General features: G+C 35.0%; 1 protein-coding gene across 4 annotated transcripts in view; it reads right to left on the minus strand.

Annotated features, from left to right (window-relative positions):
• Window positions 1-21,927, minus strand: part of LOC150092440 (transcription elongation regulator 1-like) — a 291,251-nt gene extending 269,324 nt beyond the window's left edge. Inside the window, exons 1-2 of one of the 4 annotated variants that reach the window (XM_090415021.1) lie at window positions 21,253-21,879; window positions 6,678-6,853 (exon numbers count right to left, since the gene is read on the minus strand). Coding sequence is in view for 1 of the 4 variants with exons in the window: in XM_090415019.1 (XP_090271145.1) it covers window positions 21,762-21,889 (128 nt within the window). In the remaining 3 variants the exon portion in view is untranslated. Of the gene's footprint in view, window positions 1-6,677; window positions 6,854-21,252 lie in introns of all 4 variants that reach the window. The other 3 variants (XM_090415022.1, XM_090415019.1, XM_090415020.1) reach the window with 3 other exon arrangements.
• Between the last annotated feature and the right edge of the window lie 3,805 nt (window positions 21,928-25,732).

Below are 25,732 nucleotides of genomic sequence, written 5' to 3' on the forward strand. Positions count from 1 at the left end.
TCGCCTGTAGTTCTTGTGAATGAGAAAAGCAATAGGAAGATCCAGAGGTAATGACTAAGATAGTGACTGAAGTGTGTAGAATATATGTAGAATAGCATGAGTGTGATGAACAAGGAAGTGAAAATCTAGATTTCTGCTTGCAGACTGGTAAATGAATACTGGAATAGGTTGCCAGAGGCAGTTTTAAGTGCCCTATTAGTGAATGAGTTTAAGGGGAGGTATGATAGGTGTTGTGTGAAATAGTGCTGGTGTCTTGTAATAAGCCTTCAGGACTCTACAGAGATGCCTGCACACTTGTAATAATATTCCTAATATAAAACATACTGCACGTAACACTGACATCATTCAGTAATAATCTCCATCTAGTTACCCACTCAACTTGAAATGGAATATTTCATTTCACAAAAAAAAAAAAAAAAAAAAACAATATCACACCTGAATTGTATTTTTGTTGTTGTTGTTACAGTTGAAAAAAAACAGCGTATTTGCGTGCTATTTAGGATTTTTTCTCTTGTGGCAAATTCAATGCACGACTGTTTTCAGTTACCTTGGTTTTCATGATTGGAAATTTAATTCATTTAATCTTCAATGTATTCAACATAAATGACAATTTAACAGAATCATAAGATGAAAGAAACACATGATTAACTACAGAATGAATTCAAAGATTTCAGGTGCAATAAGTTGAGTATGAAATGTTAAAGGATGTTTTATCATCAATCAGCAACCTGAGTGGCCCTCAAAGTTATCCATGCTTTTTATGGTTCTTTGACTCCAACTTTTGACTAAAAGACCAAGAGACAAAAAAAATTGTGCAATGCTGGCTGAGTGGATAGCATTCTGCTATCCAACCAACAGACTGTAATTCCAAATACTGCTATGGCATGTGAATGTCATTAGGTGATAAATGATTTTTGTTGCACACTGTGAGACCACCATACTTATTGAAAGCCTAAAGTAGCTTGAAAATGTTTTATGTTTGGTTTCTAAATTTATGCAACCATTAGATCACTCACAGTATACTAGAATGTATATAACTGGTTTACAACCATTCATCGATGAGATGGAGTGACAACAAGGACGTCCACATCATGGCCTTGTGAATTGCTTTTTGTGCTTTTGCTAATCTTGCTGAATACTATTCACAACACGGGGTAATATTCCTTCAGCCTCAAAATTTAGGATCCTAAATTTTCTTTTCAAATCAAAAATGAACAGTGTCAATGAAACAAAACAGGATATTATTGCATAAATATGCAAAAGAACAAAATACCATATTCTTCGCCTGCAAGAGACTCAATAGAGTATTCAGTAAAAAGCAACCTCATATTCCAGGTATACATAAAAGAACCACCACCACATGAAAAATATGGAAGATATGTCTGCAAAACCAGAGATAAGCATCACATTTTCTGAGCTAACTGGATATGATAACATTGAAATCATGAGTTTCATCAGTGCACAATTAAGGATATTAACTGCCTTAAGACATCAACAACAAATGCTAACACATTTATTGGAGATTTTAACAGCCATAATGTGGCCTGAGGATATCAGCAAAGCAATGAAGATAAAGAATATATGGAACAGAGGATCAAAGACCATTCCTCTAATTTAAAACATCATGTATTCATCTAAGAAAAATATCTAAGAAACAGCAGTTTTCACAACCCATTACTAATAACTGTGTGAATGTAATACTGGTACTAAGAAGACAATCTAAGGGACAGCACCACATCTGCCACAGGCTATTCAAATTAAATTAATTACATCAAATTAATTAGTTGAAATTAAAAAAATATTATTACACCTAACTCTTTTTGCTAACATTTTAACTTTGGAAAAATATTCTGTCTTTACGCTGAAGAAAATATCAAGATAACAGTTTCCAAGAGGATGCAGAACCCAACATATTATGTTATACATATTTGATATTCTATTCTTAACCAAAGTAAAGAATAGAATATCAAATATTATATGAAAAAGATCATGTCTGAGTACCATCATAAGAGCTGGTGTTAACCTGACCACTGCAACTGCAGAGGTCAAAACTGAAACATGGAACACAGAAGATACAACAGACAGAATCCACTAAAAAAAAGTTTAATCTCGCCTTTCATATAACAGAATATAACAGAACTTAATATTATTATTAGTGACACCTCCAAGGAGTCTGAAGACTCCTCACCAGAGGACACCTACTATACAACTGTCTCCGCCACTACACCGAACCTCTACTACCAATCATCTCCATCAACGCCATCTACCGCCCACCACCACCACTAGTATTTTTTGCCTGTAAATTGTGTGTGTTCTGAAAGGCTGATTTGTCTGTACGGGATGAAAAACCCCGTGTTTCCGGTAGAAAAAACCATGCTAAATTCATATGAAATCGGCTAACTCACCTTCAACTGAAGAAAGCCCACATAAAGATTCCTCCCATCACGACGAGAATCGAACTTAGGTCTATTCCAATTGAATGGCGCAATGTACCATTGTTCTTCCAATTGTGTTATGGAGGTGCTTACGGTTATGAATTCCCTCAAAAAGGGGAAAATTGCAGGGCTAGATGACTTGTATAATGAATAAATATTAAAATTTGGCCCAAATACTAAAAACCAGATTTTATGCCTAACTATCTTAAAACACTTTCACTGCCGATCTGCAGGAAAGCCAGAAACATGACCTTTCTAAAACTAAGTGAATCACAGATAGATTATTAAAAAAATTAAAAAAAAAAAAAACTACAGGCCTATTTCTTCACTTTGTAATTTCTAAAAACTGTATGAAAAGAGATGATCCTCAAGAGACAACCTTTGCTATGAGAAATATTTTATTCTCAAACAGTTCTGGCTTTAGACCTGGCAAATCTTGCATATCACAGATGCTAAATCACATACAGTACAAAGATTTGAAAGGAAGCATAAAGTAGGACTTTTCCCTGACTGCTGCATATAATATCAACTAGACTGCTTATCAAAGTTTACAGCATTACCATTGACTACAAACTCATTTCCCTTTTACTATCACTAACTGAATTAGATGGCTTTGGAGCTTCGTCTACATTGAATGAGCAATGGATGAAAAAAAAATAATGAAATATATAGATGCAGGTGATCACATCAGGACTCAAAGAATGACTAAAAATTATAATAAGAAAGTGGAAAATAAGGAATATGATGACATGCAAATATAAAAAAAAAAATTTACAGGACAGATATGAGTAATTTTTTAACATATGGAAAAGAGGAGCTATGTATTAAAGTTTCTTTTAATTAATATTCTAGTTTATGTTGTAAATTCCTTAAATAATTTAACAGTCATATGGAAAAGAGAGGGGGTTATCTTGGAAGTTAAGCAACAGTATGGGTAACAGTGGGGTAAACTAAATTTTTCTTGTAGCTGGAGTGGATTGTCAGAGGTAGGTAGCAAATGAGTGCAGTCTGATAAAATTTAAGCAAAAGCATGAAAAACACTATTCGTGATGAATCCAAGCAGATGTGTTCACTGTTGTGCAAAAACATCTAAGAAAACAGCAGTTTTCACAACCTTTACATTGACGATATAAGTGAACCCTTATCAGTTCACTTATATCGTGCAGCTGATCAATCTGAACTACACAATCACATCGCTTAATATATGCCTAAAAACTTTATATGGTCTGAATGGACACATGCTATTTGAATGAATCATCAGTGGATTACATAGTTGGTGTAACTAATAACCTGGCCGCTCAGTGTATATATATGTTGCATATCAATGCAATTGTCATACTATAACTAAAAGGTACTCAGCAATGTATAAAAATCCACATTAAAAACATCACTTATGAAAGAATTAATGCTACAGCACTACAGTCATCCCTCGATTTACGTCCGTTCGAAGATACGTCCATGATCCCATAAGGGAATAAATAACATTTTCAGCTATACTTTCGAACAAGATGCAAGCGAGCGTAAGGTAAAGCATGCACAGTGCTTTCAGCAGCAACCTCCCTCGGCAGTCGACACGTGTCTTCAACAGTTCCTATGTTGATTTTGTGTTTGAGAAATGGGTTATTTGTGTATTTATCGTTAGTTATTTCACGCTTTTTTGTGCAATATGGCCCCTACATGCCAAATCAAAACACCTAGTGAAGAATCACAGAAAAAGAGGCGAGCAATTGATCTTGAAACGAAGTTGCGATTTTTGAAGCAACATGAAGCTGGTAAGCCCGTCATTATGATCGCACATGACTTCGGATGGTCTCATTCTACAGTGACGACCACTTTGAAAAATAAGGATAAAATCCTAGAGGCTGTGAAAGGATCTGCTTCCATTAAATCAATGACAGTGACGAAGCAACGACAAGGTCCTATCAGTGATGGGGAAAAGCTACTTGCATCATGGATAGAGGACCTGAACAAAAAGAGTATACCCCTTAGCACTGTGACCATAACTGCTAAGGCACTAAGTCTCTTCAACATGTTGAAGGAGAAAGCGGAACTCAACGACTACGAATTCAGCGCTTCTTGCGGTTGATTCATGAGATTCAAGCAGCGTTATGCGTTGCATAATGTGAAAATGTATGGGAATCTGCAACTGCTGAGAAGGCTGCCAAGGAGTTTGTGGAAAAATTGGATAAAATTATTACGGAGGAAATTATTTGCCACAGCAAATATTTAATATGGATGAGACCTTGTTTCGGAAAAAAAATGCCCGAGCAGGCAATTCATCCACAAAACGCTAAAATCTATGCCTGGCTTCAAAGCTCTTAATGCCTGTATTAAGATTCTGTTACGGGAAATGTGGCTGGATATAAACTGAAACAATTTGTGATATAGCACAGTGAGAATCCACAAATCTTCAAAAGCATTAGGAAGCATTCTCTCAGTTCATTATCAGAGCAATAAAAGTAATGGATGACTCAAAAATTGAGGATGCCTTAATCAACTGTTATGCGAGTGAAATAAAAAGCTATTGTGTGAAAGAAAATGTAGAATTTAAAATTTTATTCTAGATAATGCTCCGGGTCATCCGTCCTATAAGTCTTATAGTGGCAATCTTCACCAGGTTCAAGGTGATGTTTCTTCCTCCATTTTGTGTTTGAGAAATGGTTTATTTGTGTATTTATCATTAGTTATTTCATGCTTTTTTGTGCAATATGGCCCCTACATGCCAAATCAAAACACCTAGTGAAGAATCACAGAAAAAGAGGTGAGCAATTGATCTTGAAAAGAAGTTTCAAGATCAATTGCTCGCCTACTTCATTGATCCAACCGATGGATCAAGGAGTTCTTGTAGTGTTTAAGGCTTATTATCTACAGAGAACTTTTTCACAAGCCATTTCTGCCACTGAAGGAAATGACCAGACTCTCATGCAATTCTGGAAAACATTCTATATTTATCATGCTATTAAAAATATTGCTGTGGCTTGGGACGAAGTGACCTCTCAATGTATGAGTGGCATATGGAAACATTAGAAAGGTTTGTGCATGATTTTGGAAGTTTGTAATAGTGGGCCTAGCAAACAATCTGAATCTCGAAGTGAATGATGACATAATTCAACTCATAGAAAGTTTCCCTGAAGAGTTGACCAACGAAGAATTGGTCGAACTGTAGGAACAACTGTTGCTGAAGAAAAAAACAAGAAAAGGAAGAGGTACTTAAACAATTTGCAGTGAAGGGTCTTGCAGAAGTGTTCTCTGTAGTTAGCGATGTCCTCAAAATGACTGAAGACATGGACCCTAATGTTGAACGCTACTTAATAATAGAAACGAAAGTACATGATGCGTTTACTTGCTATGAACAAATTTATGATGAAAAGAAGGGGAGGAATAAGAAAAGCACATTGGACATTTTCATATAAAAAAAAAATAATAAAAAAAGGTTACACTAGAGCCACAGCCTGATCGTTCATACAGGGAAGGAAATGAAGATGTGATTGTGGAGGAAGATTTGGGTGATTATTCTCCTGTTTTATAGAGTGGCAGTAATGCACAGTACAGTTTTATAATAAGGTTTAAAAATTAAAATGACAGTATACTTATTACTGTATAGTCCCTAACCCCTATAACTCTGACGATTTAATGTATCAACTTACGTCCTGCCTGATGGAACGGAACCCGGACGTAAGTCGAGGGATGACTGTATTAATGCATGTTCTAACCTTACTCCACACAACCCACCACCCAACTACACATAACACAATCTACCGTCACTAATTGTACATTTTGTCTATAAACTGTGTATATATACTAGGGCTGATTTGTCTTATATAAGATGAAAACCCCTGAGTTCCTGGGAGAAAAATTCCTGCTACCTCCATATGAGATCAGATAACTCACCTTCATCTGAACAACACAGAGATTCCTCTCATGACAAGAATTGAACTCAGGTCTTTACCAATTAAAGGGTGTTATGTCCCATCATTCTTCCAATTGTGCTATGGAAGTATGTGTGTATATATGCTTCAGCAATTTTCTTCATAATGTCTCAGTTGAACAAGTCTCCTGAAAGGGAAATTAAATTAGTACTCCTTTGCGAGGCAGAAAAAAAAAAAAAAAAACCAATAACAAACTTCGAAATTATATTATTTATATATATATATATATATACATACACTGTGTGTTTTACACAAGCATCCCTTTCTATCAATCACATATAATACTAAACCACAGAAAGCTTGCTCTACTCACCTAATCTGTGAACACCTGAAGATGCAAATGGATGGAAATAAAAAAATAAAATGCTATACATCTATTTTTCTTTCTCTATTTAAATGATAGTGTTCATCTAATGTTTCTTGTTGGATCAGTCCACATAACTTCCCACTAAGCATAAAGGGCAATCCAAAAGTTTCAGGAGTCAAGCACTAGAAAAGAGATCCAACTACAAAAAGGATTCATGTTTTACATAGGAACCAGTACTATAAGAGATTGTTACTAGTCAAACAGTAAGTCAATGTCCATTACAGAACACATCATTTGGTTATTAGGTTAAATTGTTTGAAAACATTCTATGTGTAAAGCATATCCCATAAGTAAAACTAGAATTTATGAATGAAACAACTTAAGGATGGAGTTGTAAAACATTAGATGCAGAATATTCTGGGTGTCTGCACTAAAATGGACAGACATTACCTGACCCCCATCATGAATCTCATTCATATGGATAGAAGAATAACTATTACTGACATGGGAGGATATGCAATGAAAGACTACCAAACTGGAACAACAGTGACTGATGCCACCTTGCCAGAGTGCTAATTTCATAGTTTCCTCATCCACCCTTCCTGGCAGCAACTGTGGACTACTGACTGCAAAAACTTGAATATCAAATGAGGCCAATGCTTTGACAACGTAGAGGAGATCCAATAGAAACTGTCAACGATGCATAATGATATCTCCAATTGACTTATGAGCAGCAGAAGGTACCATTTAGAAAGATTCTTTATAAAGAAAAGCCTGAAACTTTTAAAATGTACTTCACGTGAGGTCAAAATTTTTAAGCATATCCCAAAGCAAACTACACTGGACATACCATTAACAGACATTATACATGTGGTAATGTTAAATCAATGATTTCATATATAATTACTGATGATTATACATAATACTTCCATGGAAATCAGTAAATATATAAAATTTTATGCCCTTTTATCATTAGCCATAGTTTTGCTATATGGTGAACTGTAAAAAAAAAATAAAAAAAAAAAAGAAGTTTTTTTTTTTTAATTACTGATGTTACTAAGTTTTATTAGGTTTAAAAATGCCTTTGAATTCTTTAAGAATGCCTATAAGGCAGGCTATCCTTTGCTTACTGACTCAATGATTTATATATAATGTTATTTTCTAATAATCTTTATCTGAATGTGCTTTATATGCCTAAGTCTTTCCCAAAGAAATCATTTTAACAATTTAGATCTCACTGAACATTCAATAAGAAACATTCTTTGCAAGGTTCTACACTTTTAATTATGCATGTATTATCATTTTCATTAAGTAAAATCCAATTTTCTGGAATTAATCATGCTGTAAAAATTCTAACAAATTTAAAAATATTATCCTGCACACTTCATTTTCACATATGAATGTACTTTACACACATTATTTCATGATAATTATATCAAATATTTTCTAAGGAACACTTTATGGTAACAGCGCTCATTTAAAAAGTGACTCGATTTTTTTTTTTAACTAAAGAAATAATGACAGTCAATTCATTGTTTACTGATTCTGTTTAAAGACTTAAACAGCAAATATCATGAAAAAAATTATTCCTATTTAATTTAAATGTAATTAATAATATAATGCAAAGCTGGATTTCATATTATACTGTATCAAATGCATTTAATGTTCTTTATTCTTTACTTGATAATCTTAATAGTTTTTTAAAAAAATTACTGTTTACTGAATAATAAATATAATCTGAAGATTTTTTTTTATTTCTTTCATTATTAAGGTGGATAGTTTAAAAAAATCAGATGGGTAAAAAGGGTTAAGTGTACAAATGTTTTCTTGCCACTTTTCAAACACTTATACTCATTCAGATGGAAAGAGAATGCTGATCACCAAATTACTAGGAATAAAACAGTAATTCATATACATACAATTAAATTGAACATCAAATTTTACTTTGATTTGCATTTCATTTTTATTTGTTAAGCTTGTCCAGGACTAAAATTATTTAAGTTTTAAAAATAGCAGCATCTTTATAGCACATGTTGCTTTTCTCATAAGGAATTATTGGTGAAAATTTGTTACACTCTCCACCTTAAGAGATCAAGTATATTAATCTGAAAAGTAAGTTTTGGTACATGCCACACAAAGTACACTTAGGACTATTATGTCAGAGAGATGATGGAAGTTTTTTCACTTAGCCCCAGGTCTGAAAATACTTCAGGTGCAAACTTTGTTTGCTTACACTTGGATAAAGGATTAAACCAAATATATAATTGGCAGTCTTACCAAGTGAAAAAACTTCCATCAACTATCTCTAATCCAGAGAATTTTAATAATAAGGTGTTGACATCTTTTGGCAACTGGTATATGGTGATATGACTTCTGCATTACTTCCACCTTAGTATCACCACCTCTGGGTCTGGTTCCCACTGACAAGACCTCAATAAAGGTCGAAACTGGTCTGCCTTAATGCATAGCATTATACATGTCCTCAAGATGCACTTTGCATTATAGGATACTAAGGCAGGTGATCAGAACCTATACTACCTTTACCACAAAAAACTGGCAAAATCATTCAAAGAATTAAGTGACAAGTCCCAAAAGTGAGGAAAAACTGCAAAACTTTAATGGCAACAGCCAAGATGTAAATTTATATGCATAATTGTTATAATTATATAAGAACAAAATTTATAACAGCAACACTCCTTTAAAGTATTAACAGCTGGAAGAAAATTCTACACACTAATGTTTAATCCTTTACCTTCAAGGATTCGAAGTGAATACAGTTACATTTTAAACTTTGTTACCAAAATGCTTCAGAAAACTTTTCCCCTAAAAATAAACAGGTCGTTTATTTGACTAACTGTAACATACTAGAAAAATACTAAAAATGCATACGGAGTACAATTTCTAGCATATTAATAACTAAATTTTCTGGCATAAAATTCACCCTACCCTGCATAACCGGTGGTCTAAGAGTAATCTAAATTAGAAAAATTGTATATGGTTTTAGGAATGCTATCAACAATATTATCCATAACAACTTCAGAGATGTCAGCTTATATTACAGTGTCAAAAACAATAAATCGTTCACCTTGTGATACACTTGCATACAGTGATAGAAACTGATGTATGTGTCTACCATTACAGGAAGGAAAACAGTCATAGTCCTCTCACTAAAAACTGCCATCTGCCATCGAAGGATGCTGGAATTGTAATGATGGTCTGCTAGATATAAGTATTTCGGCACTGCATATTTTAGTAGTCACTGAAGAATCTACTAAATTATGATTCATTACTGAAAAGAACAGCTCAATCACTGTACATTACTGTTCCTGTACATATAGTGTGGTTTCCATAAATTAAGGAACAAAGAAAAATCACAATAACTCAGAGAAGGAATCATATGAAAGTGAAGTATATTATGTTAAAGTAATGTCAAGTCTAATTACAGGTGAAGCTGTCAGCAGTATATGCAAATGAGTCATGGCATAAAAGCAGGTGTTTTGGAATGGTTTTTCCATTTTGCATCTGAAGTGAGAACAAGACCTCTCGTGACAGCAAAATTCTTGGTTATGGCTGCAAGACATTTATCCGATGAATTCAGGTGACAAGCCAGAGGCCAGCCAAAGTCAGGCAGAGGCAGTCAGATGGTTGCATGCAAGTTCCATGGTTCACAGACAGTGGAACCAATTCCAACAGTTACAAACAGAATCCCAAAGATGAAGGAAGGCAACAATCACAGTGGATGACCGACATCTTCAATTATCTGCTCATTAAAAAAGGAGTGCTACCCCAAATCAGCTACAGGAATGCCAGTATCTGTTTCCGTTCTGTGCAGATGGCTTCACAAAGGTGGTATCTATATGCTAGGTGACTAAAAGTCTGCATGTCCTTGTCACCATGCCATAGGAGAGAATGTCCAAACTTGGGTCAGTAATGTTTACAGATGAGTCCTGATTTGCTATACAAAGCGATCGAGCATGCTCTGATCCTTAGAGAACAAGGGACACATTATCATCCCTCTAATATTCTTGAAAGAGTATAGTGAAGTTAGTGTAATGGTATGGGGGGATCATGACATTGAGTGGACACACTGACCTGTATGTGCTTCCTAGTGTTAAATTGTGAATGAAGCTATGTTATGTAATTTATTATTTTTCATTCACATTTAACATGGCTTATTAAATATTAATCATGGTTTATATAAAATTGTTTATTATTCCTTAATTAAGAATTACTAATTAAATATTTATTCAAAACTTGACCTATTATTAGTTTATAAAATAATAATATGTTTAGAATTTTTGTATAACTAAATATATGTGGTGTAACGTAAAGTGTTAATTTATATTTAACTGTATACGTAATCAAAAAGTTAAAGAAGTAGCTTAAATATTCTGTTGTTTTATTTTGTGAAATATTTAATGTTATGTAATCACTCATGAATAATAATAGATCATACATTACATTAGCGAAATGTTTACGTGCAGTCTGTTGTCATGGAGACGCACGCGTAAACAACCACGAGTGGAGTAGAGCGTGGCGTTCGAACGTAAGGTGGGAGTGAAGGTCACAGATAGGAGAGATTAGAGAAGAATTATTATTAAGGAGTGAGGAGAGAATTTTGCGGAACCAAGATTATATAATCCTCAGGGCAGAGATTTATGAGTATAGTGTTCGGAAGTGAACCTATAAGTAGTGAAACATAAAGTTTAATGTTATAAGCGAAAACTGCTGTTGTTATGAAGAAAGGTTGATGCCGTAATCAGATAAAAGGAAACTGGACAGTCAATGCGAAAATTCTGATTAGTTCCAGTTAATCTGGATTACGATTAAATTCTATGTTGCCCTAGGAAAAGGTTATATTGGTTACTTGGAGAAAAGTGAACAGGAAAAGATATTAGTACCTGATTACCGTTGTTTGGAATAGTGAAGTGCGACTTACAGTAATACAGTTTAAACTATGGAGAATATTTGTTATGTGTGTTCCGCTAATGTTAATTAAGTTAATTCATAAGTGCTCTCTCAATAATTTGATGTATTGAAGAATTTGTCTGGTAAGAGTAGTTGTATAAGTTTCTCTATTCTAGCATTAACTGTAATATACCTCCGATGCTCAAGGTCCGGGAATATATTTGCTTGGAATATAGCTTACGTAGTTTATTGCCTGCTGTGAATATGAACATTGAGCTGATAGATTTGTGAAGACTGAATAAAATGTGAAATTGTTATATTAACTTGAGAGAAGAAGATTTGTGTTTTTGAGACTGTGAATAGTATATGAAAGTTAGAACATTGAATTAGCATCAGTGACCTAAGAAGAAGTGTTAAGTTAATTGTATAGTTCCATTTTAAAATAGAGTTCTTGCATTTGTTAACCATATCATATATTAAATGTTTTATTTTGTTGATCTAAATATTATGTTTGCCTGAATTCCTTATTATTGCACCGTTCATAAATATTCGAATCTTGCGGGAACCCCAAGTAAAAATGATAATAGATGATTCGGCCTAATGAGATGACTGTTAACTTAATTTAGAACTGATCCTACTATTTATATAGACTAATCTAAGAATAGGGTGGCGCAGTATAAATATAAATTTCCCTGCTTTTGGATCGGTGATCATTTCGTAATTAGTTGTATTATTCATAAAAGTGACTTGAAACTAGATAGATTTAGAACACGACACAGAGAAGGAGCCGTCACGACACTAGCAGAACTATGAATGCTGCTACTTATAGATGAGGTCCTAGACCTCTATGTTTATCTGTCGATACAATAGGAGACATTTATTCTACAAGATAATGCTCGTTGTCACTGAGTGAAGTGCATGGACCAATAATTAGACACAATTGTACATATAGACTGGCCAGCTAAGTATCCTGACCTTAATCCTATTAAGCATGTCTGGGAGGCTATAGGTAGACATGTTGATGTTCTTGACCTGCCACCCCTAAACCTTGAGAGACTTAGGAGGGCTTTGCTGGAGCATAGTTATTACCAATTGAGCTCCTGGACACCATCATAAACAGTCTGAAACATAGTTTTGAGCACTGTATTGCTGTGAGGAGTGACCACATTCCTTATAGAGGAACTTTGACAATCTCATTTTGGCCTCTTATTTTTACCATTGTCTTCATGTCGTGTCTTCACCTATTTCATTTTAAACTCCTTTGTGGGTGTTTCTTTCACATCATATCAGACTGCTCTTCTTACAGTTGATCATAAATTTCACATAGTTCATACAAAATTCAGTTGTTTTTTTTTCTCCCAATTATTGCGATTTTTCTCTCCATTTCTTAAGTTATGGAAACCAGAGTATATCATGCACATGTTTTCGGGCTTTACTCATTTGATATATATATACACACAAATTCTGTGAGGCATCTGCTACAATTCTAAATAAAATGTGGAAAAGAGAGGAAAGAATGGAGGAAAAGAGAATGATATTATCATCATATTTAATGAGACAAATTAAATCAGGAAATAGCTCTATAGTTATTCTATCTCCTGGAGAAGATAGAATAACTATAGAAATTAAATATGCAGACATCCTGTTCATTAAAAAACTATTAAAATTATATAACAATAACTGGCAGCAAAGAAAAATACAAGAAAGTCAAATAAGGCCATTATCATTCCAATATATAAAAATGGTGCCAACTTGAAAATTATAGTCCTCTAAACAATGGCTATAAGTTATACACATGAATATTAACTTCAAAACTCAAATTATATATAGAAAATATTTTGTGGAGAACAAAATGGTGTTCAAATAGGACAATTATGTATTAAACCATTTTCGACATTAAAAAGAAATCCTAATGGAAAAACATTCTGTATGCAACACAACACATTTATATATTGTCAGAGTCATTGAGTCATAAAGAACACACCATGGATCATGTTCAAGAAGTTAAACATTCTAAATCAACTGCTCTTCACAATAATTAACACATAAAAACAATGAAATAGCTGTAAGAATAAATGAAAAAAGTTAACAGAATGGAAACCAATAAACAGAGGAGTCCATCAATGATGCCAATGTCACCACTCCTATTTAAAATCTGTTTTTATATATTTTATATATATATACAGGGTGTTCGGGATAAATTTGACAGTTTCGTAAGGAAAAAGAAAATCTTCTTTGTATCTATTAAATTTAATGAATTGACAAAAAAACATTACAGGCAGAGTTAATTACAATACTATCAACAAGATTTACTCAAAATAACCACCATTAGCATCGATCACAGCTTCAATTCTGCTTCGGAACCTCGAACAAGCTGATGCTACAGTCTCCCTGGGAAGGGCCGCAAAAACTGTTTTAATTTTATCCATTAACTGGGCTTTTGTATTACTGGAAGTGCGATTGGTGTCTTTTTCAACTGCGCCCCATACAAAATAATCCATGGGGTTAAGGTCTGGGGAGTTTGGAGGCCAAACATTTGGACTGGTGAAGTCGTAGAAATTTTCAGACAACCATTTTTGACTTTTCCCAGAGGTGTGGCAAGGGGCCGAATCCTGCTGCCATACATACGGCCTACCATTGGCTACCCTTGTTATCCAGGGCTTGACTACAGTTAGCAACTCCACGAACAAAGCCCGAATTCCAATGCCAGGGTTCTTCAACACCTGTTCCTGCAGATTTGCGAGGAATTCTGCTGTACGAACGCAATCAGATCGTCTGCTAGGGATCTTTCTTCTTGCTACATCCTCGTAGTCACCATTGCAAGTCTCTAGTTCATGCCTGATTGTTTTTACTGTATTCAGGGAGCATTGGGCAGCAGTCGTAATATCCTTATTTTGATGGCGGGCACGAATCATCATGATACAAGTTATTCTCTTCCATGATTCAGGTGGGTTCCAGCTATCCATCCTTTCTGACATCTTGTATATGAATGAAGAAGGGTCCAAACTTTTAAATGAAGAGAAGTGTGTGTTAATACATGTAACTTACGGAAAAATATAATTAATTATAAATATGTCAAATTTATCCCAAAATTTGACATATTTATATCAAGCAAAAAATCCACTCCTTACCCCACCCCGCTCACACCTACCCTACACAGCTTCGCTTTCTCCCGTCTTCAGATATTCTATGAAAAATCTCATCCATGCCAATCCAGTAACCATAATACAGTTCAAATAATAATTCAAGAATGAAAGTTTGTAATTTGGCAAGACCCCCTACAATATGGAAGTGAAATATAGACCATAAAAACTGCAGACAAAAAAAAAAAAAAAAGCTGGAAAAATGAAATTCCTACAGAGGATAGCAAGCTATGCTCTCCGGGGACAAAAAAGCACAGAAATACATAAAGGACTAAAAAGACTCAATATTAGATAAACTATATGAATACAGAGAGAAATGAACAGACATTTCAAGAGTGCCCAAAAAGTTACTTCAGTACCACCTAGCTGGAGGAGACATAAGTCAGGGAAGGTGCCTGACATCCTGAAGGGACTGATGAGATATATAATAAATGTTGTATAATATGTATGCATAATGAATAATATATAATAACTGTCAAAATATAAAACAGATCAACTTTTTATCCAAAGCTTCACAAGTGCACTTGACACCCTCATGGCACACTGATATGATACTGCAGAACATTAGTTCAGAACCATGTGTTCAAGGAAGATATTTCAATGGATGACTAAAAAAATAATTACTTATTATTTCTGACTTAATTATAATTATTTTACACTGTAAATTGTTACTAATAAAGACTCACTTCGGACAATCAGTCTCTCAATGGAAAGAGAATGGTTGTATGAAATACCTACAATAGCAAATGTAAACTAAATTACTGCATTACACATAAACTAACATAGCCAATTTCTACTATAACAAGCTCGCAGTGGACCACGTAAATGGTTTGCTACAGCAAATTTCCTTAAGCATAGTATTGTGCCTTTGGGGGATTGTTCAAACTTTTCAAGTTTGTAAACAAATTAGAGAACAGTATTTGCTCTAGAGAGAACTGATTACAATTTAATTAAACATTAACAATAATATGGAATGTCTGCTACATAAGTAACATATTCTTTTCATCTGCCTTCATAATATCACATTTAAATAGCATAAGGTATTCTTCTTCTAAACGTGGATTTTAGGCCAAGTGGCCTGTTCCGGTCTCATGCCATCGCTATAATATTTTAGGTAATCTGCTGTTGTCCATTCAATTTAAATGTTCTAGCCATTTGTGTTTATACTGTCTTATGTAGTAATTAATTGGTTTTATTTTCAGGGATTGTAAGATTTCTTTGTTTGTTTTGTGGTCCCACTTGATATATCCAGCTGTTTTTCTGAGGAACTCCATTTTTGCTGTTTGAATTTGTTTTTCATCTTTCCTTTTTATGGTCCATGCTTCCATATAGTAAAACTGGTTTTGACAAGACATTATATAGTCTGATTCTAGTGTGTTTTTGTACTAGGGATGGCTTAAATATATTATTTATTATGCCATTTACTTTTACAGTTTGATATTTTAGTGTATGTCTTCTTCTTCTTCGTATGATAGATCACATCCCAAGTATCTCAAAAGTGTTCACTAGTTCTAGTATTTTATTATTAGTAGTAGTACAGGCAACTCCAAGGAGCCCTTAGACTCATCGAGGGAAGTCCTAACATCATGTCAAGAACAACTATTCAACATTCACACAGTATCTATCATACTTCGCCTTGAACTCATTTACAGTCATGGCACCCACAACAGACTCTGGCAGCTTATTCCACTCATTCACCACTCTCCAAGTAAAAAGCCTAGCTCTAACACCCTTGCAAACCACACTCTTGCCCAGCTTCCATGGATGGCCCCTAGTCCTCCCACCACCAGTCCTATTCTCAAAAATATCTTCTGAATTAATCTTATAGAAACCCTTCAGTAATTAGAATGTCTCAATCATATCATCCCTTTTCTGCCTATCAACCAATTTCTGCAACCTACAAATCTTCAACCTGTTCTCATAGGGTTCATTCCATAGACCTGCTATCATCTTGGTCACTTGTCTCTGGATCCTCTCCACCTCCTTCCCGTCAAGAAGAAACCCTGGTGCCCAAATTTGGGCAAAGTAGTCTAGGTGGAGTCTTATCAAGACTCCACCTAGATATAGAGGAACAATAACTGTTTGTCTCTGCTCGTCAAAGTATTTTTCAGCAACCAAGTGATTTGATGAGCTGATTTAGCAACTTTTGCGATGTACCCCCTAAACTTCAACTCCCTATCCACTAACACTCCCAAATCCCTGGACTTGTCAATCTCCTGGAGTACAGCTTCACCAATGTGGTATACTACTGCTAATCTTTTCACACCAAAATGCATAACCTTACAATATTGCCACATTAAATTGGCATCCATTCTCCTTAGCCCACCCTCCAAACTATTCAAATCATCCTACAAAATTTCGACATCCTGTGCATTCACTATTGCTCTACCCAACTTTGCATCATCAGCAAACAATGAACAGTTCCTCTCAGATCCTTTCCTATATCGTTAATGAACAAATTAAACAGTAGTGGTCCAAGAACAGAACCCTGTGACTAGTCACAGGCTATCTTTTGGACTCTACTCCTGAATAAACCACTCTCTGATATCTCTCCATCAACCATCCTCCTATCCATCTCACCAACCCTATATCCATCCCCATATGCTGCATTTACTGATTAGAATTCCATGTGGTATCCTGCCAAAGGCCGTAGCAAGGGCCAGTAGGATCACTGCAAACCCAGTACACTGATCCAGTTCAACCGTCACTGTGTTATAAAACGTGAGCAAGTTACTGAGGCATGATCTACCCTTCACAACCATGCTGTTCCCCATACAGTATCCCATTTTCATCTATCCATTCCTGTATTCTCCTCTTGACTATTTTCTCCAAGACCTTGACAACGATTACAATTTAATTATCTATCACTATTTTACTTCATATTGCATTATTTTTGTTTTTTCTTTAGATATTGTCATATTATATTGTTTTGGGATATCATTTAATGATCTTTGTAAATCATCTTCTGATGTAGCTAATACTATTTGATCATCTGCAAATAGTAGTGTATCTATCTTCATTTGTGGGGTCATTTGTATACCAAATGGGTTATACTGTTTCCAGGTTGTTATAATTTTATTTATATATATATATATATTGAAAAGCAGAGGTGAGAGCGTACATCCTTGTCATACTCCTCTTGATATATCTTTCCATTCTGAGATGTGTTCTAATTTAACTGCTATTTTATTTCCTGTATACATTTCTTGAATGGATTGTAAAAGTTGGTTTGGTATATTTAAATCAGTTAATATTTTAAACAATTTTTGTCTACTAATTTTGTCAAAGGCTTTTTCATAATCAATAAAGGCCACATGTGTTTCTTTTTGAAATTCTCTTCTCTATTAATAATTTTAAAGTAAAAATTGGATCTGTACAGGATCGGCCTTTTCGGAAACCATTTTGTTCTTCTAATAGTTTGTCCTCTGCTTAGTTTCTCTTTTAATATTCCTGCATATATTTTATATCCTGTATTCAGCAGACTAATTCCCCTATAGCATAAAGGTATTCCTGTGTGCTAAAATAAAAATTAAATGAGAATGCTATGAGTGCCAACAGTTCGTATACTTATCTCATAATTATCAGGTAATCTGATGGCATTTTTTTCACCTTAAGCAAAACCCTAGTTTATTTTGATCAGTCACATTTCATTCCTCTACAATACTAGGGCTTTAGTGTGGCATTCCAGAACAAAATCAGTTCTGACAAATTATTTTCATGCACCCACAAACAAAACAGATTAGAATTTACTGCATAAATTCACAGAAACTTAATTCATATGTTCAGCTTAGAAAAGAAACGTGTAAAAATCTATTCATAATTCAGTTACTAATTTTTAACCTTAGGTAATAGGTGAATTTCAACATCCAGTGTGATGCTATCATCCTGTTTAATGGGGATTTGAAGTGACTTGAAAAAAGTTACAACCCTAAAGCAAGATTTCTGAATTACCTACCTCTGGTGCACCATAAGAGGGTCTATAACTTCATGTGAGTAAGATTCAGATCAGTCAACTTTCTAACTCAAGCATGACAATGCAAACTGCCATCTTTACTCACTTTCACTCTTTAAAAATAAATTAACGTTTGATCAACATAGTATAGTAGTAACCTTCACATTAAAAATAATTACCTATTATTTCTGACTTAATGATAATTATTTTACACTGTAAACCTGAAATACACATGCATAGATTGTGGACCATCTTTTGGCCATGATTACACTTCCTATCTTTATAGGCATGCTCTCCAGTTTGCAATAATATTGAACTGTTCTTCTTTCAATATGACCATTCCATGTGCTGATGAATGCATTGATCTGACCTGAACAGAACATTTCACTTCAAAAATATTCTGGATTGAGATCAGGTCAGTCAACTCTTTCTACATCATTTCCCTTAAACCATGTTGCAATAGATACCTGCAGTATAACAGTATACTGCAGAGGGGATGAAGGAGACATGAGTGAGCTCCATAAAACTGCTACAATGTAGGAATGTATTGCACAGCTGTTAGCATCCATTCTTCTTGGTGGCAGCAAGCGAAGCACTTTCAAACTATTATACTTCTGCAGCCAAACTTCAAAGGATAATGGAATCAGATAATGTGTTTACTAGGCATAGAGTACATCCATATGATCAATCACTTATCTATTTTCACACTGAAGCACCAACACTGCAGTACAACTCTTCTAAGCACACTCTGGTGTTATAATCTGACCACATAAGCGAGAGTTGTCATTGGCAGACTGCCCAAAAGAGTCAACACATATTGAAGGGGAGAAAGAAATAAGGTGATGTACGAATTGGTCACCAACAGACGAAATCATGTGCTTTATATGCAATGTTATGCAAGCAAAATAGTTACCCCTTTAAAAACTACAATGATCATGAAAGAAGTTAATTTTCCAACATGTAACATGACCACAATACGGATTGATTACCCTATTATCGGAATGGATTCTCCTTTTGACATGTGCAGAAGCGTAGAAGGGTCTCGTATCTATGGGCGTACTGCAACTTCCTAGGTCTTCCTGTGCATTTCTTGGCACCCTCACTTTTCAACTGCTGATAAGGTTGCCAACAGTTGAATTTGGATCATTTAATTTTTTTTACCCATTTCAGAAATGGACAGACCCCTAAATATGACATCCTATAATAACTCATTTTCAAAGTAAATTCTTCTCCAGGATATACAAATATACAGCCAACCTGAAAGAGGAATTCTCCTTGTCTTATATAGCAGTATAGGTTATGGGTAACAATGTATGTATATCAGCATATTTCATTTCTAAAATGAAAAGCATCCTGATGAGCATACTAATAAACAAGTTTATAACTACTTATCTGATGTTAATATTAACATTAATGTTAAATAATTTAACTTTTAGGTGCTATTAAATAGTTCAATTGTTATCAATAAGGACTTCAATTAATATGGAGATTTTACATGTTTTGTAATGTTTTTATATTGCTTTAAGCAATAAAGTGGACATTAAAGTTTGTTTGAAAGAAAGAAAAACTGTTAAAGATAACCTAAAAACAGCAAAAATGCTGGGATGGAGGGGAAGACATGAAAAGACGAGGAGCTTGTAATAATTAAAAATTATTTGAAGCTATGCCCTAAATGCAAATAGGTATGTAGTGTTGATACTTCCCAGTGCTTTCTCGATCTTTTTAATCATAGCTCACCAAGAAAAAGAAAGCATCAAGATCTCACCTCAACGAAAAGTAAATTTTCTAAGTGTTGCGCATTATGTAGGTATATATCGACTCTGGTGAAAAGGAGAATATGCAGATGTTCCCAATGTACTATTAGCTGACTTAGGGATCTAAAAAGTAAATAAATAAAATTTATGAATGTTGTACAAATAAATAATTCGGATTTGTTCTAAATTTTTTCTCTCTCAGAACCTTATGACATACAAATCCCTCTTAAATTAACATGCTGAGACTATTAAATAGCACTGAATTTCATTCCCGACATGTACTGAGGTTTCTAATTTCTCTCATATCAGGAACTACTAAGGATATATTGCTGTTTTAACAAAAACCATAAGACTGCGTGATGCTAAGATTAGAAATAACTAAATTTATCTTCACTCTTTAATTAAAAATTGTTAAATTTAAAAATGCTGATAAATTAACTTTGCATGGCATGTATACAAATATTTACTTTTCAAGTAATACCACCTATTATCGCATTTTATATATCTTGGCAAAGCTATTTCCTTTCAATTGAAATGCCCTTTTCTTTCACATGGGCATCAAAACATCAACCTTGATTTTGATTATAAACCTGAACAGTAACTAAGAGAAATAGCTGTCTTACCCACAGCCTAATGACTTCTATACCAGTAAGCTCAGTCTCAGGGGAAAAAAAATGCACAAAAACTGTGCATTTTTAATTTAAAAAAAAAAGTTCTCAATCCAAATGAACGTTTCTGAAGTACTTTTCACCCAATCTATTTTTTTTTTAACTAACCGAACCTGTCTCTAGGTCAGTAAATAGAAAAAGAAATCATTTCCTTACCCGATTAAGCCATACAGTCACCAACAAATGAGACTTCGGTATATTAGTATTAACGGATGACACTCCACAATACCTTATCTGAATTCTGTGCCACGAATTCAAAAGAACGATGAAATCGCCAAGCGTATTTGCACTTTCCTGGTGATACCGTAGAACGAATATATATAAGATCTCCGTATTTCTCGGAGCTTGCCAATCCTCTGTCACGACGATTCAGTTGGCCTAACACAGGCCAATATTACTTTCTGACGATTTTTGGTTGATAAAAAGTATTAAGTCAATGTTAACTGGCGAGCAGATTAATTTCTTCAAAAAGCAACACTTTACTAAGCGTACAGACTGCGCTAGTCAATAATGTGAGTCCATTTTAACTCGGTTAAATTTCTAAACTCGCCAATGGTAACAGCGGACAACGATCACAAAGGGCTTTTAAGTCTTGTTGCGAGGCCTGCATAAAATGCACTGAAAGGAGGGGTACCTAAATTACATATATATAAAGAGGAGATTACCTTGGTCCTCGAGGAGGGAATCCACGTCCTCTTTGAAAAAAATTCCCTCTTATAGAATCACTGGCTCCTTCTGGATGTTTAGCCTCAGGTATATTGGATTCGGTCGTTACTTCCCCATTTTCAGCCATCTTGATAACACAAAATTCTAAAACAAGAAGTTGCCGTCGTTCACAGACATGAACGAACCACGAAACAATAAAAAAATTACAACTGCCATCTAGTGATTGAAATTATATACATTAAAAATGTATTAAGAGGCATACATCCAAAGTCCTTGAGGAAAAATAATAATAATAATAACAGACTGCTACGTAAAGAGAATCAAACACATAATAGGGGCACTGTATCACGCAAATTCTCTCCCCATTTTTCTCAAATAGCTACAGGTGACAAGTCGCGTGGCTAAACAAAGTATAACGGCAACCAGACAAGCTACGTTAATAGCTGCTAGCTGCGAACCATACTAGAAATGGAGTGTGCTTAATCAAATTGAAAACTGAGACAAAGCAATTAGAGTATTTTAGCTCTATTCTGGGAGATTTATCTTTGGGTTGGTCAAGATCACAGTCTCCATCCTTTTCGGTAAGTGGTCCCGATATTAAGTGAAAAGATATCGTGTGCCATATTGTGACCAGCAGGCACATGAGGTACAAAGACACAAGCCAGAATGTTAACCAGTGTGATAAGAAAGGCAAAGCAGAGTATGAACGGAAATTAGCTGTGTAGGCTAAAGATAATCCTAAAGAATTCTTTCAGTATGTTGCAAGTAAAAGGAAGAATGTTTATGGTGGAATGATTTTAATAAAAGTGGATGGTAGGGAGGTAACTGAATCAAGTAAACTAGGAGAATTACTAAGTGAACACTTTGCAAGAATATATCATCCAAGTAGAGACATTGCAGTAACAAGAGAGGCAAGGACATATGGAAATGGAGGTAAATGAACTGAAGATGCAAAGCATATGACAGAAACTTGATGTAAATACAGTTATGGAATTAGATAGTATATTATCTCAAGTTTTATGTGAAGGGGCGAGGGAACTGTCAATGCCCATGACCACATTGCTTAATCTTAGTCTCAGTTCTGGAATAGTCCTAAGAGGGGGAAAACAGTACCATTGCATAAAGGAGGCTCCAAGACATAACAAATTACCGACCGATCAGCATATCACGAGGCAAGGTACTGGAGTCGTTGGTCAAGAGAAAAATACAGGAATGGATAAAGGGTATGGGACACTTTATGAAAGGGAGGATAACATGGTTTTGTGAAGGGTAGGGTCATGCATCAGTAATATACATTTTATAATACAGTGACAGCTGAGTTGGTAAAGGGTGTACAGTGGATATAGGGTTGTGAGGGAGTTGATGGAGAGATATCAGACAGTAGTGTATTCAGGAGTAGAGTCCAGAAAAAGGCCTTGTGGTGAGTAGTGGCGTGCCACAGGCCTCTGTTCTTGTTCTGCAACTGTTTATTTTGTGCACTAATGATATAGGAAAGAATCTGAGAGGAACGGTTGGTTGTTTGTCAGTGATACCATGTTGGGTATAACGATAGTTAATACAGATTATGTTAAAATTTTGTAGGATGATTTGAATTGACTGTCACTCTGAAAATGAGAATGGATGTAAGTTTAATATAGCAAAGTGTAAGGCTATGCATTTCGTAATGAAAGATTACCAGCTGTACGCCACAGTGATGGGAATGTATTCCAGGAAATCGTCGAAGCCAGAGATTTGGAAGTGTTAGTGGACAGTAGGTTAAAGTTTAGAGGACACATAGCAAAATTGGCTAAAGCAGCTTATTGGATTACTTGGTTACTGAAGAATACTTTGACGACCAGAGACAAGCAGATTATGATTTTTCTTTATCGAACCTTGATAAGAACCCTTGACTACTGCTCACAAATCTGGTCACCCGCGTTTCTTGACAATGAGGAAAACAGGTGGAGAATTTCTGGTGGAAAGTGACCAAGAATGTAGCAGGTCTATGAAGTGAACATTACAAGAACAGGTTGAAGATTTGTGGGTTATAGAAACTGGTTGGCAAGTGGAAAAACGGGTGATATAATTGAGACATACAAATTACTAATGGCTTTTTTTACAAGATTAATTCAGAGGAAAATATTCAGAACAGGTCTGGTGGTGGGAGAACTAGGGACCATCATTGGAAACTGAGTAGGAGTATAATTAGCAAGAGGGGATGTTATAACTAGGTTTTTGGCTTGTAGATGAGTGAATGAGTGGAATATGTTGCCAAAGTATGTTGTAGGTGTCGTGACTGTGAATGAGTTCAAAGCAAGGAATGAGAGATACTGCCCAAATATCAGATAGTTCTAGACATGATATTTAGTGCCTCCCTCGATAAGTCTAAGGACTCTATGGAGTAGCCGCAATAATCAATAATCCTCCGTAATAATAATAATAATAATAATAATAATAATAATAATATCGGAGCCTGTGTAGCTCAGTGGATGTGGCGTTTGCCAACCACCGCGCTTGGCCGCACGAAGAAAGACTTGGTTTCGAGTCTAGTCGGCGACTAGAGGAAATTTTTCTAAGCCTTTTTTCGACCGGTTCCCGAGTTAGTCGATCTCTGGCACGGGCAAGCAGGTTTTTCCTCCCGGAAACTCGGGTTTTTCGTCCTGTAAACTCAAGAAAATCGACCGTAGAACCCACATTATTTCATACATTAAATATATTGTGTTAGGTTTAGGGACCACGAGATGGCGGCACATTTGAGCCGTCTCTCTTCACTGATTACCGCTTAATTAGTGATAGCCTTGGGCCATCTATCTCTGATTGGTACCAGTGGAGATTGAACTGCCCACTCAGTCTCCAAAAAAGTTAGATAGGGCTAAATGGCCTCGCCTACTCCCCGTATACGGGGAATAAAAAGGCGTTAGCTGGTTTTTCTGGTATAATAATATCGTCCAGATCCAAAACTGGCAGAGATAAGAATGTAGCTGAGAAACTTTTAATAATTTTTTCGGACATGATATAAGGGAAAAAATCTTAGACTCTTCACAAGAGTCACAAAAGATGTTAAAATTTCACTTGGGATAACTGCTATTGTTTCAAGAAAATACAAACACATACCTAAAGGTTGTGAAAGTGTAACAATGAGAAAATGACGTTTGCTTTATAGCTCTACACAGTTCAAAGAAAGACGGTAGCAGAATCGATTCCAGTCAAGAATACAGAAACTCTTATTAACCCTTTCGTTAAACATTACACAAGATAGTTGATTTTTGACACAGGTAAGTAGGTTTATGGAAGAAAGAGAAAAAAATACATTATTTTCAAAAAATTACTTTTTTATTTGTGAAATGAGTCAGAAAAAAGTATGGTATTTTCATACATAATATTTCACACATAGCACTAATTTCTAGAAATTGCTAGGTAGAAGGTTTTCCTAGAGTCAGCATGAATTGGCAAATTCTCTTCCAGTGGTATATAGAGTTAAGGGTGACCAGATTATAAAAGGCAACCACTACCATCTTATTTACTGAAGACTGAAATCATTATCTCAAATAATTAGAATTCTACTGTCGATTTTCTAATTTCAGGGATTTAAAAGCACGGTTTTTGGGAGATAAAGAAAGCTATTTCTTATCTCAAAGATTAACTAAACCAGAATACTGAAAAAGGAAATAAAAGCCTAGATATAGTTTTCTAATAAGAGAAAAGACTTGCATTCTTGCAATTACCTTAAAAGTACACACTTATCCATTGTATTATCATTTTGTTAATAATGTGTAACTAGAAGATCTTTGGTCGTCATGTGACAATTCATCAAAATGATTCACTTTGTATAGTGCAGTTATAGATGCCCGGAATTACAGAATACACATATACCAGCCCAGGGACAGCCAAGGGTATTTGTCTCCCGGTTGCAAACTTTTATCGGCCGCCCCTAATACTGCATTGTATAATCCAAATTAGATATTAGCTACATAAAATGCCGCCCTGGTGC

This window comes from Typopeltis vanoorti, chromosome 26 (assembly GCF_054136105.1).
Source record: "Typopeltis vanoorti isolate ZY-2024b chromosome 26, IOZ_Tvanoo_1.0, whole genome shotgun sequence".
In the NCBI taxonomy this organism is placed as follows: domain Eukaryota; kingdom Metazoa; phylum Arthropoda; class Arachnida; order Uropygi; family Thelyphonidae; genus Typopeltis; species Typopeltis vanoorti.